At 40.9% G+C, this 18898-nt stretch overlaps 1 protein-coding gene across 3 annotated transcripts in view; it reads left to right on the top strand.

Annotated features, from left to right (window-relative positions):
• The window catches only part of grid1a (glutamate receptor, ionotropic, delta 1a), a 261199-nt gene that overhangs the window by 147079 nt on the left and 95222 nt on the right, over nucleotides 1-18898 (top strand). For all 3 annotated transcript variants that reach the window (XM_086093335.1, XM_086093333.1, XM_086093334.1), the window contains exon 3: nucleotides 2809-3093. In XM_086093335.1, coding sequence (XP_085949461.1) covers nucleotides 2820-3093 — 274 coding nt within the window. In that variant the 5' untranslated portion in view covers nucleotides 2809-2819. The remainder of the gene's footprint in view (nucleotides 1-2808; nucleotides 3094-18898) is intronic.

Below are 18898 nucleotides of genomic sequence, written 5' to 3'. Positions count from 1 at the left end.
TACATCGTGTGCGGGCATCCTTTTTTTGACGTATGTTTCGGTGTCGGCGATCTCAAAGCTCAACTGATACGGAAAAACACAAAAATGTTGAAATGTTTATTATTAATTTAATAACTAATCATTATTTTAATAATTATTTAAACCGGTTCACCCTACAGAGGTGAAAATTATTTTGCAAAGTTGACCGAGTTCCTTGTTAGCCCTGGGACAACAGGATGAAGACAATAAGAATAAGCAATACAAACTAAAGACTGAAGTGACATTTTTTTTGTATGTTAAATTAAAGTAAAATTATTATTATTATTATTATTGTTTATTTTTTTATGACTAATAGATCAACTAAAACATAATTTCCTAAGCCTTCAAAAAAAAAAGGCCTGAGCTCTGTTGGCAGCCCAACATTTTTGCTTTGATCAGTTGGTCACCCTGTTGTTGGTTAAATCAGGTTAATGGTCAAAAGTTGAGATCCAACCATCAACGTTTCATAGCATCTTCGCTGTAAATTTTGATTGGCATTTTGACTACATTTCCTTGCTAATCAATTAATTAGCGGAGTAGTGAGCAGATTTGTTGCAGCGCTCGTAGAAGCCTGGGAACTGCTGAATGCCATCGGAACTGACAAGTGGATGAAAGATTCAATTGATGCTTTTTAACATTTTGACTTGAATTTGTGATGCGTGTATTCCGTCACATTGTGTAGCTATTTTGATCCGATGCTTTTGCGCCGCTTCATCAAGCTCTCGGGCTTCTGATGAAGTGTCAAACAACTCAATAATGGATGACAAACATGCCCTTCAAGTTTATTCTCAGTAATACATTATTTACCCCATGCCAGACAAAAACTTGTTATTTTAGGTTGGGTGTTTTTTGTTGTTGTCACATACTGACATATTAATAATGCTGAGGATGACATTTTCATATTTCAAAGATATTTTGGCGCCTTTCCCGGCAGACGTCCTGATCCTGCCTAAGAGGATAAAAAGTCCGAGTTGCGTAAGTAAATAAAAATGTAGGGATGATAAGAACAACTCCAGACATTTTAAACGTGCGTCGGCAGTTTTAATCTTGGCTCATTAACATACATCTACCATGTCGACTAAAACCTGAAGATAGCAGCGGTGACGCTGGAGCTCCCCGTTTGGAGATAACGTGAATGTGAGCCGTCTCATTTTTGGGATCAGCGCGTGGCCTCCTTCTGAGCCCCTCGCCGCTGCTTTACATTACGTTACCACATCAGCAATTCAGCAGGAACCTCCTCCTCCCTTCATGTGATCTCAGCTCAAGTGCAGAGGCTCAGCCGTAATTCTCAGTGGGACACACAAAAGACCCGCCTTCCACTCTGAAGCCCAGATGAGAACACTTTGTTGCATAATGAATCAAAATTATTGTTTCAAATTGCGGGCTTAACCAATTTGCTCAAAAGTCTGTCTGTTCTCTGCCTTGTTCTGTTATTCATTTTATAGAGCTGTCATCTTACATCAGTAAACCTTGCTTTCGTCAGAACCGCCTTTTTGTCTAATATTTTCTGTATTGTTGTAATAAAGAGCGGGGAAACCAAGAGTTTTCTTTTCTGCCTTTAGATGGAAGAAGAGAGGTTGGAAATACCGTCGTGGATCGCAGGAAAGTCGTCTGATTAGCAGAAGATGCTAATCCAGGGTGGAGTCTGTCTTTTGTTCTGAAGACAGCTGGGGTTTGCTCCAACTACCCGCAACAGTGACCAGGATAAGAAAATGGATGGCTAGATGGCCGGATAGTGTGGGAGATGTATTGGAGACGTGTGATCATGATAAATTATTTGTTTACAGTTCTATAGAACATTAGAGCACATTCAGGAATGGCTTTGTCTGATGGGGTCGTGGTACTTCCCCAAGTCCCAAGACAAACAAGCTATTATCCGATCAGCAGTCTGTTCTGATACATTTTCATTATAACTACATTAACCGAGTCAAGACCAAAACTTTGAGGAGTTCAGACTAAGAGCTGCTGCTGAAGGTTTTTGTACCCTGTGAACTTCTTCCCGACATTGTGTTCTTTGGTTTTTCCACAACGAGTGAGCACTGCGGCATGCTCGTGCTTGTGTGCTAATCGGCATTAGATCCCGAGTCCTCTACATTTGTCCCATTTAAGTCCAGAGCCAGACCTCCTTAATATACAGTTAACTACAGAAACCAAGACCCTCAAACCTGGTCTAGAGAACAACTCAAGAACAACTAACCTTGCCAGCAAGCTGAATTCTTGCAGTATTTGTGAGGTCACAAACTCCGGGGAATCCATCTTGTAGCGCTCCCGCTGATACGTTTGCAACCAACCTTTCTTAGGTTGGACCAATCAGGCGTTGTTTAGGGCGGAACAAAACCAAGAAGCACCAATGGCAGGCGTGAAACAAACAGACGAATGGACGCTGCAATTAATTTATTTCTCGTTTCCTCGTTGAGTGTTGAACAACGAGAGGCGCTTCGTTTTCGTGTTTTTTTTCCCGTTCTTTTTGTAAAACGAGATCAAAGACGACGTTTTCATCCGTTGCTGTGATTGGTCAAAACAAACGTGCACGAGATGCCGCATCGTCCAATCAGCTCAAAGTATTGTACAGCAAGTCCCTCCTTTCCTGAACGGATCTGCCGAGTGAAGTTCCAGGTTGATAACGTGAAGAACTCCCTTGAGTGTATCACAATTATCAATCTGGCTTGTGAGGTTAAAGAACAACACTGATTTTGAGTATTACAACTGTTCCCATCATTCGGTTTTTGCTTCCTTGCACTGATAAATCAAATGTATTTATTTATTTATTTATTTTTTTTCCCTGTCCAGCCTGCGAGTTGATGAACCAGGGAATCCTGGCGTTGGTCACCTCCACGGGCTGCGCCGCCGCCAGCGCCCTGCAGTCCCTCACCGACGCCATGCACATCCCTCACCTGTTCATCCAGAGGAACGGCGACGGCGTTCCGCGCACCGCCTGCCAGTTCAACCCCAGCCCAGACGGCGAGAGCTACACTTTGGCCGCCCGTCCGCCCGTCCGCCTCAGTGACGTCCTGCTTACCCTCATCTCGGAGCTGTACTGGCAGAAGTTCATCGTCTTCTATGAGAGTGACTACGGTAAGATTCCGTTTACCCCTTGATCTAACTTTCCATGGTGAGTCCTGTGCCCCCGTGTGTGAATGAGCTGCTGTTTGCCACCTGGTCTCAGAGGCTTAAGACAGCAGCCCGCCAGGCCTATAAAGCACTGGGGGGAAACCCTGGCATTTTCTGAAAGGAAATGGGCGCTAAACCTGTTTGATCAATGATGTGCCAGTTTAGCCAAGATCATCAGTCTCAGGTCCTCGAGGGCCATAGTCTCGCATGTCTTAGAGGTTTCGTCCTCCAGCACACCTGAATCAAATGATTTGGCTCGTTATCAGGTTTCTGCAGAGCTGGCTGAAGAGCTGATCATTTGAAACCTATGGAGTGGAGTAAGGCGCCAATGCATGTAATACACTACACTTTTTCTACGCCACAGCCCTGCACTAATGTTGATCGTGGAATTTTTACAATGTAACGCTTACTCAGTGGAACGGCGGCGTATGTATAAATCAAGTATGACTCTGGCTTTTGAACATCCTTTGAGGAGATAGAAGCCTTTTATTAGACAGAGTTCCCACATCAGCGCCGCGGCAGAAGAAACCTCCTTTGTTTGTTTCCTTACACTGAAACGAGTGAAGGAGGCATATAGTGCCCCGCGTTATATGATGAAACTCGAGTCCATTGATATTTTATTCATGTTTGATATGGAAAGCGTCTCATTCACTTTAATTTTTTTTAGCACTTCAAAACTTTCTCTGGAGACTTTCATTATACTGAAAAAAAGTGCTTGTTGTGGGGAGACAAAGGGGCGGAGACTCCACTGCTGCCACTGTCGCTCCAAAAAACAAACTTCACTTTCATTACGATGGGATGAGCACCAAATGGAGAGAGGTAACGTCATCAATCTCGTTCTAGAGTCATACCCATTAATATTGGGGCATTAGTTGGGTTTCCATCCACCCATTTTGATTCAAATTTTCAAGAAATGCACAAATAAAACTGAATGGAAACGCTAGAAATTTGAAAAAGTGCCCCAAATTTGCAAAAAAGTTTTCACGCTTGGATTTTGAAGCATATCGAAAAAAGGAAAAAGCTAATTTTGGCTATAGAAACAGGATTTGCGTATAACCACTGGCAAGACCGGATACACGTCGCACGTTTTAACTGGATATTACGTCACACGTACGTTTGTAGTCCCAAAGCAATGCAGAATGATAAAAGTAAGGAATGTTTCTATAATTAATTAAAGAAGCAAATATGATTTATATTTTAGATGGAACAGCAAAGAAACGCTGTGATTTATCAAGAATTACAATTAAATTACTGGTGGATCACATCTCTATGGTGTATATCGTCACCTACAGCGGCGGAGTCCCCTCTCAATTTTCGCAAAAGAAGAACAGATAAAAACGCGCCTAAGTCGCATGTCCGTTTTGCGCATTTCCAATAGATTCTCTTAAAAAAAAAAAACTCAAAATCAGCCTCTTTTTTTTTTGGGGGGGGGGATTTCAAATGTAGGCCATATTGCCCATGAATATCACTAAAAAAATGGTCGCCCGATAAGTTACTTCAAGTTCTAACGGTTTCCAGTGCGCTCCACTTTCTGCAGTCTCTTTCCCAGATGTATTTGGGAAACAAACCATCTGGCTTGTCAGGCGGCGCTGTTTAACAACAACAACAACAACAACAACAGGATCGCATAGGCGGCGGTTATTAACATCCAGACGAAGAGACAAATCAGAGCCTAATTGGATCATCTGTGACACCATGAAAGACAAGTGTGTCCCAATAGTGTCTTATGCATTTTCAGACGCTCTGCATTCTAGTTTCTCTGCTCTCATTATGGCGGCTCTGCGGACCTGACCTTTCACTGGCAAAAAGGCAAATGGCTGCGCGTGAACTCTTGATTGGCAATGCCGCACGCCGAGACTCCTCACATGCTGCTTTCGAAGTTCGGAGGAGTGCCATCGCGAGTGCTAACGAGCTTTATCTTTTTATTGTTTCGGTGCAGAGGGAACCCACAGGTGATGCCACGTATAATGAACCGAGGTGGGGTTCAAATATCTTTTCATCAAATCGCAAGCTACTCTTGTCGAGTAACTGTGAAAGGGAACATAGCAACAGGTTGTGGACTTGCAGCATAGATGCAGCTTCGGAATACAAACAAACGAGGATCATTTAAAACTACTTGGTCATCATGCATGCCAGATCCACCACACCAGCATCTACCGAAACTCAGACACAATCTGCTTCCTCCTCAGGTCATTGAATCGGTGGAGGCTGGTGTCTGTGGATCTCACTCGGCTTCGTCTGTCCTTCCTTCCTTCCCTCAGTCTCTCCTTCGGTCTCTTGAGGTCTCCCTGATTTTTTTTTTTTTTGTTGGGATTTGTTGGAATTTAGATGTTTCTTGGGTTGGGGAAGAATTCTGGTGGGTGGCCCGGTGGGTGGTGTCTGGTCAGTGCTGGATTTCACCTTCCTTGATTTTCTTTGGTCCCCTCGAGTCTCCTGACGGCGGTGTTCGGTTTAGGTGAACGGTATGGGATTTTTTCTAATAGGTTTTTGGTGAGCTAACAAATACACGCACACACGCACGCACATACACATTCTCACCCACATACAAAAAAAAAGTATATATATATATATATATATATATATATATATATATATATATATATATATATATATATGTATGTATGTATATATATATATATATATATATATATGTATGTATGTATATATATATATATATATATATATATAAAAAATAAAAATAAAAAAAATAAAAAATAAAGAGCAATGATGATGACATTTCCGAATGAACAATACTGAGCTCTTTATAGAAAAAAAATCAATAAAAAATAAAAAAAAAATAAAACTACTTGATCAGCTTTTTTTTCTGACAGCGTCAAATTAGGATCGTTATCTGCGAGCAGTGAGAGTAGCCACGGAGCTCGCTGTCCTTGCAGCACGACTACTGAGGCCAAATCGCAAGCGCCTGCGGAAAGATAGTGAAAAGAAAGAAAGGAGGTCAACATCATATTTTTTGTTGTTTTTCTTAAATTTACACAGAATGCGCAATCTCCTCGCGGGCGAGCGCTTACTTGCCGGAAAGGAAGTCCAAAACATGAAGATAACTTGGGTGAACATTGTATAGCCTACAAAACTGACTTCGCAGCCTATTTTTGTGGCTTTACTACATTTCCACATGAGAAAAAAGAATCATTGGTGGAACTTGGAGAAAGAAATTGAAGTAACCTGTCACACTTATTTCAACTTATGTACATAATTAATTTAGTGCAGGGGTGTCCAAACTTTTTTTTTCACATACAGAAAAATAGAAAGATGCCAGGGCCATTTAAACTTTTTTTTTTTTACTTTAATTTATTTAATAAAAACTGTTATTTTTGAAAAATGCTACTGCTAAAGGTCATAGTTTTTTGGGGTTTTGGGGTGACCCCGGTGTGCCACTACAATAGCTCCGCCTCCCCATTAAGCAGTAACTGAATCCCAATTTAACAGTCTGAACCCCAACAGAACAATCTGTAGTAAACCGACCACACTAAAGAACCATTAATGTGGTGTTTTCACAAACCGAAAGTTAACGAAAGCATTTTTGCTTCCGAAACAGAATTATCTTGATCTCCACCGTTTTAGAAACAGAAATTCAGTTACTATTTTAGCTATTAATGTATGTGTCTTTGCATATCTAGAAAAGTTGAATCCACCCTCTTTTTAAAAACAGCATTGTGGCCATGTCAAGAATAATTTTGAGTCCATGCCGCGGGCCGCCAAAAACCGTATGGTGGGCCGCAAATAACTCTCGGGCCATAGGTTAGACACTGCTGATTTAGTGCAACCTCAAATTGTTAACTTCATGTAACATAATTTCTTACGGTGAAGCAAAACGATTACTATATTTGAAGTAGACCGAAATTGAGTAATCAACTTGGCTTTCTTACTGAATCCAAATCATCTTTTCAGTTTAACCTGAAGGATTCTACTTCACGGAACAAACAATTGAACAAAAACAATTTAAGGCAGGCTTGTTTTGGCCCGACATATTTAACTGTTAATATTGTCATGCCAAAGTCTATAAATATAGTGATTAAATTTGGGGATCTCAGTCACACGGCCTTGTGGGTCTTTCTCTTTAAGCTTGAATTCACGACAATTCATTGTCTTTTTTTCCTTCTTTTTTTTTTATTTATAATTTGAGGCACTGGTACCATTTTTGAAGCTAGATAACACTTAATGTGCAACATACTGTACCTTCATATTTTCTTTAGCTTACAATCAAAATGGTGCCTCGTTTTCCAGCTTCTCTCTCATGTGGTCGAAATGGCGCATGCGTGATGTCACACCCCCAGATAGCAACGCTAATAAAGTTTTTTCCTTTCAAATTCAAAAGTGCACTTCTGGTCTATTAATGCCAAACCCCTGATGAGACAAGATTGGCCCCTCACAAAAAGCTGATTTCAGCAAGTAAAAAAAAAAAAGAAGCAATTATGAATATAATTTATATTAGGAATAATTCCTCACTGTAATATTTAATCAAGATGATAATGACTGTTGTGGATTCAGTTGGCTGCTATGATGCAAGTTCTGTTAATAGGTGTCTTCAAGTGAAACCGAGAGTTGGCGTGCTTTATCTGTGAGCATCAGCGACGCGGTTGCGCGCCACGCGTCTCCACCTCGTGTGACTAAGTGCAAAGAGATGGGATCGATTATTTCAATTTAGTTTTTAATCTGACAGTTTGAAGTAACACGCCGAATGAACGGACCACCCAAAGCACCTTCCTGAAGAATGTGGAATGACACAAGTAGTGCTTTTCACTATTCATGAGGACTAATGAATGCAAATCGAGAGCTGCATCCCAAAAAAAGAAAAATAATCTACCTTCATTCTACTTATGTATCTGAATATGATTGTAAAGGGCTTTGTTAGCATGTGTGTGTGTGGTCAATTATTATCATATTTGTTTGAGGCTTTCAGTAGTCAACCTTGGATGATGGGGTGTTTTATCACCACGCACGAGGCTGCCTTTGGGAGCAGAATGATGCTCAATGTAATGAATCTGTAGGGCTCATTCGTTCCAATCTCCAGTAATACATCAGTTTGAGGTGGGGAAAAAAGGGCGCATAAAGCAATTTTACTGCTTTGCCTCTCGTTCACTTTGTCATTGTAAATTTTCATACATAATTTGGTAATGTGAGAGTGGGGGGAAATCGTCTCTGCAGGAATGCAGGCTAAATGGGTTTTGATTTTATTTTATTTTATTTTATTTTTTTAGCGCCTTCATGCGAGAAAAGTACAAAATTATTATTGTTATTATTATTTTTTAGCACGAATCCTCAAAATCGCCCAAATTTGACGGCATGCTCCAACCACGTTAGATGGTGTAGGCTCAAAGGTTTGGCAATGGACTATCCGTCCGTCCATCCATCACTTTAATCAAGCATTCTTCAGATGAATTCACTCAGTTGGATGACATCAAATCAAATGCTGGCAAAAACTTGGCTCTCAGGTAATAAGGACATTCCCGGCAGCCCTGCATTTGGTTTTCAGCACTACTTAGCAAACGTTGGCATCCGAACCTGATAAAATATGAGCTCATCTGCGAAACCTTTAGCAAAAAAAAAAAAAAAAGCCTAACAGCACGATTTATTTGTTGAAAAAATGTAAAAGGCTTCAAAAAAGAATAATCTTTCAGAGACATTCGGACATTTGATTTTGACTTTGATCGGAAGTTGCTGAAAATGTTTCAGTTCTGTCCGGTTATCGGTACGTGTCTAAGCCTCTTAAGGAAGGCGTTACAGTTTGTTCCTTGAGATTAGATGGTCCCCTTGACACTGCGACTTGAGTTTCTTTAGTGCTTAGTCATGTTAGCACAGCAGAGAATTAGTCATGGATTAGATGTGAGCTTGATTAAACTGTGTGGGAGGGGGGGAGGTGCGCCGTCTCGTCGACAAACTCCAAAGGAAATCTCCTGCAGCGCCTGAATCGTTGGGACGCTCGCCACGGGTGACACGTCACGGAAAACAAAACAAGGCGCTCGACAAAAGCGGCGGCGCTCGACAAAAGCGGCGGCGCACTGGCTTTGTTCGCCTTCACAATGAGTTATTTGACTCCTTCTCAATTAAACACTCAATCGAGTCGCAAGGTCTATAACACCGCTGACTAACTCGTCAAATCACTTTGCGACGGATCGGGAAGGTGCGAGTGACCTTTGGCTAATTGGTGTTCCATAAAAAAACACAGAGAGGGGTGTAAAACCGAGAATAGCAGTCATATAAATGACACAGGTTAATAGTTTGATATTTTGTGGTGTCAGTATTATTCTCACGTAAATAAAATCGCTCCAGATTGTTCGGGAAACATAATAGCGCGAATCAATTGAGTGTGACTAAGGTCTAAAATTCAAAAAGATAAGACACAAATCACTTTTTTTCCCCTTCTTTTTAAGATTATGCTTGGCGATCTATTGATTCATTACCTCTGAACCATTTTTGATTGATTTTGGTTCCTGGTGGGTGTAATTGTCAATCCAAACCAATCTGGACCTGTGTTAAAATATTCTGTGGACGGACAAGACAAAAGTTGACCTTTTTAGAAGGTTTGCACCCCCGTTATGTCCGTGACAGTAGGTCATAAAAATACCACATCACTTGAAAACAGATAATCATGCCATTGCCAACTGTCAAACATGTTTGTGGCACTGTGTTTGCTCTGGGGCAACTTTGTTACTTCAGGACCCGGACGACTTGCAGTGATGAATGGACCAATGAATTCTTCTGTCTAGCAGAAAATTCTGCAGGCAAATGTGCAGCCATGCTCATGCACTCAAGCTCAAGCACTCTAGGGGGGTATACAGAGGGTGGATCAGAAAACTACCAGCTCGTCCACCTCTTAATAGCTTGAAAAAAATAAATAAATAAAAGTTTTGTAGTGGCCTAGTGAAAATTCGGACCGAAATCCAATTGTGTGGTATATGATCTTAAATGGGCATTTCATAAGAAGAATAAACCTTTCTTTGAAGCCGAGTCGGCCAAACTTCACCCGCAGCGATTCGAATGACTCATCGCCAGTTAGCGCAAGCACTTGATTTAAGTTATTGCTACCAAGGGGGCGGCACAAGCAGTTATGAGGTTCAGGGGGCAATTACTTGTTCACATAAGGCCAGATGGGTTTGGATTTTATTTTAAAACAGCATTTTATATTTCATTTGGTGAGATATTAAAATGTATCTGATGATCTGAAACGATTATATGTGATAATATGCAAAATGAAATTAAAAATAGGCAGGGGGCAAATATTTTTTCGTAGCACCTTCCACCACCACATACTCAAAATCAGAGAATTTGTGCTAGCTAGCTAGCTAGCTCCCTAGCAGGTAAACAAGCTACCTGGGAAGCTAGCTTGGGAGCTAGCTAGTGATGAGTTATTAACATTGTTTTTTTAGTTTTAATTTATATTTTAGCCGTTTTGGATTTAGTTATAGCAGTATGGCTCAATGAATAGAATTGTATTCTTATCTGTGTTACTTTCATGAGAGAAAGGGCAACGGGTTTATACTTGCTATCTTTAATGGGAGGGCCGGTCTCTGCCGGTCGGAAGAAGGGAGTCACAGGCTTATTATTATTGTTTTTCTCTAATCTGATTTATACCCATGGGAACAGATTCTCTTGTATTCACTGAGTTGTAACCAAATGTACTGTGGGCTGATGGGATGGACTTTTCGTATTCGCCCACTTTTTAATAAATAAGGATGTGACGGGGAGCCGAAGACACAATCTGACCAGAACACGGCTTCAGTGTCGTCAGCCTTTTGTCATCAGAAGCTTCTGATAATTATTTACCTTTGCAAAGGGACTTCTTCACCAGGATCTCACCATTCAGTTAATTGAACACGCAAAGAGTACAATACTTAATATTGTCTACTCTAACACTAGCTAGCACTTGGGGCTAAAGCCAAACTGTGGGAGGGTTTTTACTTTCTGGACCTGGATTTACCACCTCTGCTTAGATTCAGACATGCCAACTCGTTCAAAATTCCAGTTTGGATACAAGCGAATTACATACGATTTGATTTACATTTTGGGTTTTAAGAATATATTTACAGTTTATGGCGCAGGAGGAAGTGGCATTTTTGTTGTAAGAGTCTGTGATCACTTAAAGAGACTCATCTCTGTGTTGAGTAAACACAAGCTTACAGCGCCGCCACGTCTCGGGCTTTTCCGCTCGGATTGCAACGCAGCTTGACAGCTCGGTAAAAAACCTCTGAGCCCTTTCATCATGATACGCTCATTGCCGCACCACTGCAGTCCGAGAGGGAGCCCCCGCTAGCGCTTGGGCTCCAGTGAGACCGACGCCGGGAAACATGTTAGGGTAGCTTCACGCTCTCGCCCGTGCATGCTGATAAAAAAAAATGAAATTCCCAACAAAATCTGCCTGTTAAAGCGAAGGATGAGAGAGAGTTGAGTGTTAGATGGTGTGCGGCACTTGCTGCGCTCTTGGGTCGACTGGATTACGCCAATGGTCGCTTCGCTGGCTCAGTTAAGATGTCCAGATTAACAAGGCTGCTGCCAGGGGAGAGAGGAAAAGTCAGCCTTGCGATGAGTTCAGCTGAAACAGTTTTATGAGAATATAAAACAATTTGCTAGCTGTTTAACCTCCTGATCCAGGATAAATATGGTTAGCAGCTCAGAGTGAACCGTCTTGAATGTGGCTGCTATTCACACGGTCACAACATGAAAAGCTACCATGAAGCTCAATTTAGTTTTATTGGCGTGTTGAGTAGACAGCAGCATACGCATATTTGTCCAATCTTTTTGATATTCAGTCAAACTGGCAGGCATCCGATTCACGAATTGTCTTCAAAACATTTAAGGTCTTATTCGGATTGAAGTGTATCTGGTTCTATGGTGGACAGCGGTTAGCACATCTGTCTCACAGTTCTCAGGCCAAGATTTTTCATAAATTGATCTATTATCGGCCGTATGACTCTTAAAAAAAGGCTGATGCCGATATTCGTCACAATGCTGAATATCGGCACCGATAGTCTATCCTTCCTGTGTGTGGTGTGCTCCGATTATCTTAACAACAGGACACATGAAGATTATCTTCTCAAAACAAATCCTGAGAGAAATCTTCTCTTAAAAACAACGAAGAACAAACACTCATGGATGTTTGCCAATGTTACCTGAGTGTTTCCGAAAAGGACTGGAGACGTGAGGGGTTGTAAAAAAGTCGTCAAGAAAATACTTGATTTGGAAAATACTTCTCTGTGTCAGGGAAACCTACTTTTATACAAAGGACAACATCGGGTACGACGTGTTTTGTTTTATTTACCTTGTTCGTCAGTCAGATCACTTCTTTAATAGGCTACATTAAAGTCACGTGACAGTTCTCTGGGTAAAATGACTTGAGGAGAGTCGGTTTTCCACTCACACATTTTTGTCAGTAATATACGTTCAGTATTCAATATGATCTAACCCACCCTGTTTCGGACCCTTATCATCCAGATAAATTTACAATTAACACATCTTAAGACAGGAGGATGATCTTAGAGGGCAATCTTATAAGATAGTCTGGCATTTTTAACGACCGTGATCGGGAAGGGGCAAAAAACAGCTCAGTTGTCTTCATGCTCCAGCTCCAGGCTCTTCTTTTTCTTTTTGGAGAATATCTTTATTGTCATTCCACATGCACAAGTACATGAACAAAATTTCACTTGAAGACTCACATGAAGACTGTAAATTATCAATATTGCAGGTGGAATACGAGCAGGATTGGTTGTTCCCCGCTATCGACTTGGAACTATTCTTCCGTAGACACCACCTCTCTCCCAAAGTCATCTGGGATTGTCTCCAGCTCACGCGTGACCCTAATGACGACAAGCGCTGTAAAAAAAAAAAAAATGGACGGATGATAATTCCACGGTTGACTACACCTTGAATTGGTTGCCAGTCAATCACGGGGCAGGTGTGCAACCAGACAACCCTTCACACCTACTGTAGGTTCAATGACTTGGAATCGATCCCACTCTGACTGCATGAGAGTTGGCTCCGCCAACTACTACCAGTAAAGGGGATCTGATTACAAAGGTTTATTTTTGCTTTCACTGACATGGCTTTTATCTGATTGGGCAACATGGGAGACGAAAAGTGTAGGTCACATGATCCAATCATTAATCCAGCCTTACTATTAGCCCAAATCCAGAACCAACAATCTAAAGACGGAAGAATATCTGAAGAGCCAGTACTGAGCAAGGTTATTTTAGTTAACTAAAATTAACCAAAAAACTAAAACTAAAATTCCAAAAACAATTTCGTTAACGAAATAAAATAAAAACGAAAATGCTTTTTAAAAAACAAAAACTAACTGAAACTACATTTTATGTTTACAAAACTAACTATAATTAGAGCAAAAATGTCCTTCATTTTCGTCTTTGGTAATAAATTTAATGCATGAGCCTTTGGGGATGATTTTAAATGTGATTTTAGGTAGATTTATTTTGATATTAACCGTAATTAGGACATTTGAAAGTGTGTTACTCAAAAGTGACGTCATCGAGCAGCAGCCGATAGAAAAGCACCTTTCAGATGACGTTGCTAATGACAACTAATACTAAAACTAATTAAAATTATTCAATTATTACATTTTTAATTATTATTACTATTATTATTTTGCATTGAAAAACATGCTTATATACATATAAAAAAAAAAAATTAAAAACCAAAACTTAAAATGAAATAAAAACGAACTAAAATGAAAAATTCCAAAACGATAATAACCCTGGTTCTGTGCAAAGTACAGTATTGACATGTATATATTGACGCTATGCTTGAGCTATTTATGTGCGTGTCCATATAGACTGGAAAACGGTCACATAAGTAAATTAGCTCAACATTGCTGCCAGGTGTCTCACAGATGTTTACACTCACACATAGAATTAGATTGGAAAACATTTTCCTTGGAAACGTGATTTTTTTTTTTTAAATGAACTCCACAATTTTTGTTTGTCTCCATGGCCCGTTTCCAAACTAGCTCCCATGTTTATAGAGACTGCAATACGGTAAACAAAATACCTACGCTCATAAAAACCAGTCCCTCCCTGCACTTGTGCTTGGGGGATGTAATAACACTGAAGGAGCACTTGTAAAATTCAGCAATATGGTCATTGAGAGAAACAATGTAGGTGTAGTGGTAATTCGTTACGTCGCATTTAACTTAACGCTGTGTGGGCTTTGTGGAGAAGCAACATATTTTGACTGAAAACAGGAGCATCGGTGTGGTTATCACAATATTATTACCATGATGAATAATTTTCATGCCAAAATGTATTCATTTCAGTCACGTCATTGGGCCGGAGGGAATGGCGATTAGATTACAAATCATATTTGTGCTCCGTCAAAAAAAAAAAAAAAATGTCCGTTCAATTCAAAGTAGCGCCGTGGAGTGTGGCCACTTCAATTTACAGAGCTTGGCACTGCTTCCAAGTTGACAAATGATTGAAATTCATGTTTTGTTCTGCACATTGAACAGTTTTATCCAGCAGCAGCCGTTATTATTTACGCCGCCTGAAATATAATTTGCACTACAGCAAAATTGAGCGTTGCGCTGCAAAGTCGCTACATTTTGGTAAGTTGCTTGGTTATATGCCGTTTTTGTTTGAATTTAGCCTCCAGTGCCAGCAGCGGCGTGGCAGCAGCAGCAGCGCACCATTACGCCGCTTGGGCGGCGGGCCCGGGTCAAAAAACTCATTTGAAGGCCATTTGCATACCTCGCCCTGAGCAGCTAAACATCAACTCAATTAGCGCCGGCGCACTCCCGCTGTTTAATGTTATTGATATTTCTGTGATCATATTTGTGTGAGCAGTGTGCATTCGTGCAACAGCGCTTTTTGCCTGTTGCATGTTTGCGCTACGAAAACATGTGACACGTTCACAGCTGCCAGAATTGAAATGCATACATTTAATGTAAAGTGCATTACAAATAAAAATTGTTATTATTATTCCATCCATCCATTTTCTGTACCGCTTGTCCTCACAAGGGTCGCGGGGGTTGCTGGAGCCTATCCCAGCTGGCTTCGGGCAGTAGGCGGGGTACCCCCTGAACTGGTTGCCAGCCAATCGCAGGGCACACAGAGACAAACAACCATACTCACAATCACACCTATGGACAATTTGGAGTGTCCAATTCACCTGCCATGCATGTTTTTGGAATGTGGGAGGAAACCGGAGTACCCGGAGAAAACCCACGCAAGCACGGGGAGAACATGCAAACTCCACCCAGGAAGGCCGAAGCCCGGACTTGATCTCACAACCTTTGCACTGGGAGGCAGTCGTGCTAACCAATCAGCCACCGTGCCGCCGTTATTATTATTATTCCTATTATTATTTTGCATTCAAAAACAAATGCTTATATACAGTAGTAGTAGTAGGACGAGTATTTGATCCAATTATAAGCACATATAACTCAAGAGGAACTGTTTTAAAAAGCCTAAAAAATAAATATATATTCAAAGGGCAGAGGTGGAGGACTTAAGTCACATGACTTGAGTTAGACTTAAAGGTGAGGTCTTTAGTTGTCACTCAGAAATAAACACTTCTTAAACACTGGACGTATACACACGTGATCCTTCCTAATCAACACCGCTGGGCTTCCGTTAAGTGGTGGTGGGGATTTTGTCATCATACACCCCAGACTGTATTTTGCCATTTTGATTTTGTTGTGTTTTGCCATGAGAGGGACGTTTGTGGGCGGAAAGTCTACGCTTAAACCCTCCAGCCAATCACAGAGCAAGGGGCGTGTCGCTGGAGGCAGGCGCAATGTTGACGAGAGGAGCCAGTTTTGAATTGGTTGTTTACAAACACAAACAGTTTGTGTTTACAAACACAAACTGACAAAACTAAAGACCCCACCTTTAAGTCACTGATTTTAATTATTTGAGGCTTGCTTTTTTTCAAGTTTATGAAAGACTCTGTGGCCAAGGTGCGCACACCTTAAGTATCACAATGAATTAATCATGATGCACGAGCTGTTTAATTATTGACATTCTATTTAATTATGTTTTTACTATGGCTCGGACCTGCCCTCTAAATCACAATTCGTTATTCATGTTGACAGGAACAAATTACTTTGGAACCAGAATCAATTTGTTACTCCTCGTACTATTCTACTACCAATTGACCGGAAAGAGAGTACACGGGCACGTTTTTGGCTGTCGCTTCTCCCTCTGGAAAAAAATTGTCTTTAGTTTAAAATGACTTACTCTTAACCAGGATGCCTCGCAGTACAGCAGCCAGAGTAGAACCAAGGTCGGTTTGCTGTCAGTGCTGCAAATCCTCGCTGATTGGGAACAGCTGCTTTCTTTCTACTTTCTCGCAAGCTAGCTAGCCGGCTAGCCAGCTGTGCTGCATCAAATTTCTTCCGTTCATTCTGCTGGTTGACTTCTTCTGCGGAGATCTTGATGAAGGTTTATAGCTAATTGTATTTGTGATCTATGACTGAAAGAATGAACTAAATGTGCATATGAGCAGTTAAAAGGGCATCGGCCAAAAACACAGGCTAAAAATGTATTTCTTTGTTCATAGCAGCTAGACAGGGTGAACGGTAAGCAGAGCTGCAGTGTTAGTTAACAGTGTTAGCAGTCTTCTTGTCAATTTTTACCACTTTTTTTTCAGTGACCTATTTTCACCCTCAAGTGGATATTAAGTGTGCTGTAATTGTTTCATTATTATTTTTTTCAAGCATGGCAGCAGGAACCCTTTTTAAGATCTGAAAACCGTTTTAAATGATTTGTCTCTTTTAGCCCATAAGTGCTAATAAGAAATCTGACAGTATTTTTTTTTATCATCAAATTTACCCAGCAAGGAATTGTGAAGAGTATAATTAAGCAAAATTGAGTTTGATAAAAGAAAGATTATTCATGTAGTATGGTCCTCGGAGGACTTTTATAATTGCAAGCGCCTGAAGTTTCTTCTCCTGCTAACTGTAGGGAACACAAAGACGGGAACACTTGTGTTGTTGTCACGCTTTGCTTTTGAGAGTGAAATCTGCCTCGGAGCCTTCGGCGCAACTCCTAAAAATACAGTCAACTCTGTGAAGGTGTCGAATGGCCTGATTCATTATGCACAGCATACATTCCATTTTAACATTATTTGCTTTTAAGTGGCAACTTCTCATATTTCAAGAGGCACAGTGAACTACCCTAAAAAAGAGATGAAAGCCGAAGTCATTGTGGGAGGAGGAAAATTACATTTCTCGCTGAAATTTTAAACGCATCGCTGCCGAGATGCCATCTCCACGGAGAGCAGCAGCCGGGATTTATCTGCCGACCTTGGAAATCACAAATGCACTTTCTCTTTCTCTTATTGATTCTCTTCTGAAAATGAGAATAAATGACATTTAATGAGTAAACGTAGCAGGGCTTGGCGAGATGGAAAAGGGACGGCGGAGCCTTGCAAAAATGGACAGAGAGGCTTATGATGCATATTAAATGTTTACCGTGCAGTTCTGTATTGTGCGAGCTCTCAAATAGCGACAATGTCATACAGTGTGTCATACTGTATTTGTTTGTTCATCGGTGTGGTAGTTAGCATGCTACTTCCTGGTTCTCATGATGCCATTGTAATTCGGATAGGGTGGAATGTTCAATGGATGATCAAAGAAATTGTCAGGTTCAATCAACCTAGAACATTTAATAAACAGCGGGCGGGCGGGCGGATGCGCGGACGGACGGACAGACGCGCGGACGGACGGGCGGGCGGACGGACGGACGCACGCAAAATACCTGCCAATCTGAGCCAGTGATAAGATTTGTATAAGGTCTACAAGTTAGAATGTTTTTTTTCTTCTTCTATGAATCACTTGTCTACAAAGTTGTCTAATTTTTTTTGTTTTGTTTGTTTGTTAATAGATGGGAAAAGTACTGACATACTGTACTTGAGTAAAAGTACAATTACAATGACCATAAAAACGGACTCAAAAAACAGGCTCAAAAATGTACTTCACGGGTAAAAGTAAAAAGTATTTACCATTTAAAGAAGTAAAAAATAATAATCACAAGTGCTTGTCATTAACAATCAACAAATGTAATACTTTGTGAATTACAAAGTACTGGAAAAAACTACTCAAGTACAGTAACAAAGTATTTGTACTTTGTTATTTTCCCATCTCTGAGTATAACCTACTTACTGGATTTCTTTCTTTGCATTTGCCCAAAATGTAGTGTGCTATGGGATTTTGGAAGAAAAAAAATGATCGAGTCTTTTCAAGTTTTCTGATGGTCTATCACGGCTTCCATGACGGGTCGTGGGAGGAAGGAGTTGTGTCCTAGCCACCCTTTTATCACGGATGCCAGGATGCTCCCGTACCGGTCTAATGGCATCCTGTACATTTCTCATATTCTGATCAAGGTCTGACACGTTGTCAAGGCAGGAACTTGGACACCTGACAGGTTTAGAGCACATTTGTGGCAATGACGGACTGGAATGAAGCTCCCCTGCTGGGTCCGTAAACTGTTACATGCCAGAACGTGCTGTGATTGAGTGCAGTGAAACAGATACCGCACACCTTAGCCTGCCATGAGAACCGGTGACAAATTGTGGTGTATTCTTCATTTTAACCAGATAAGAGCAGTTTCTCATTTACCTGTAGACAATTTTAGGGTTGCCCAAGGAGAGTGTGAGCCAGAATTTGAAACGGCGACCCAATCACTGGACTGCCAACCAACTCTACCAACTGAGGCCACAGCCACAGCAGAACATGACACACCTTGAAAGGACTGGACAATTTAAAAATCTGGCCAGGCATCCACGGAAATCACAGCCTGTCACA

The sequence above is a fragment of the Leptonotus elevatus genome, chromosome 13 (genome assembly GCF_054856555.1).
Source record: "Leptonotus elevatus isolate MCC_2025b chromosome 13, RoL_Lele_1.0, whole genome shotgun sequence".
Taxonomy (NCBI): Eukaryota; Metazoa; Chordata; class Actinopteri; order Syngnathiformes; family Syngnathidae; genus Leptonotus; species Leptonotus elevatus.
The sequence above is the reverse complement of the archived record's forward strand: the minus strand, read 5'-3'. Positions and strand labels throughout refer to the sequence as shown.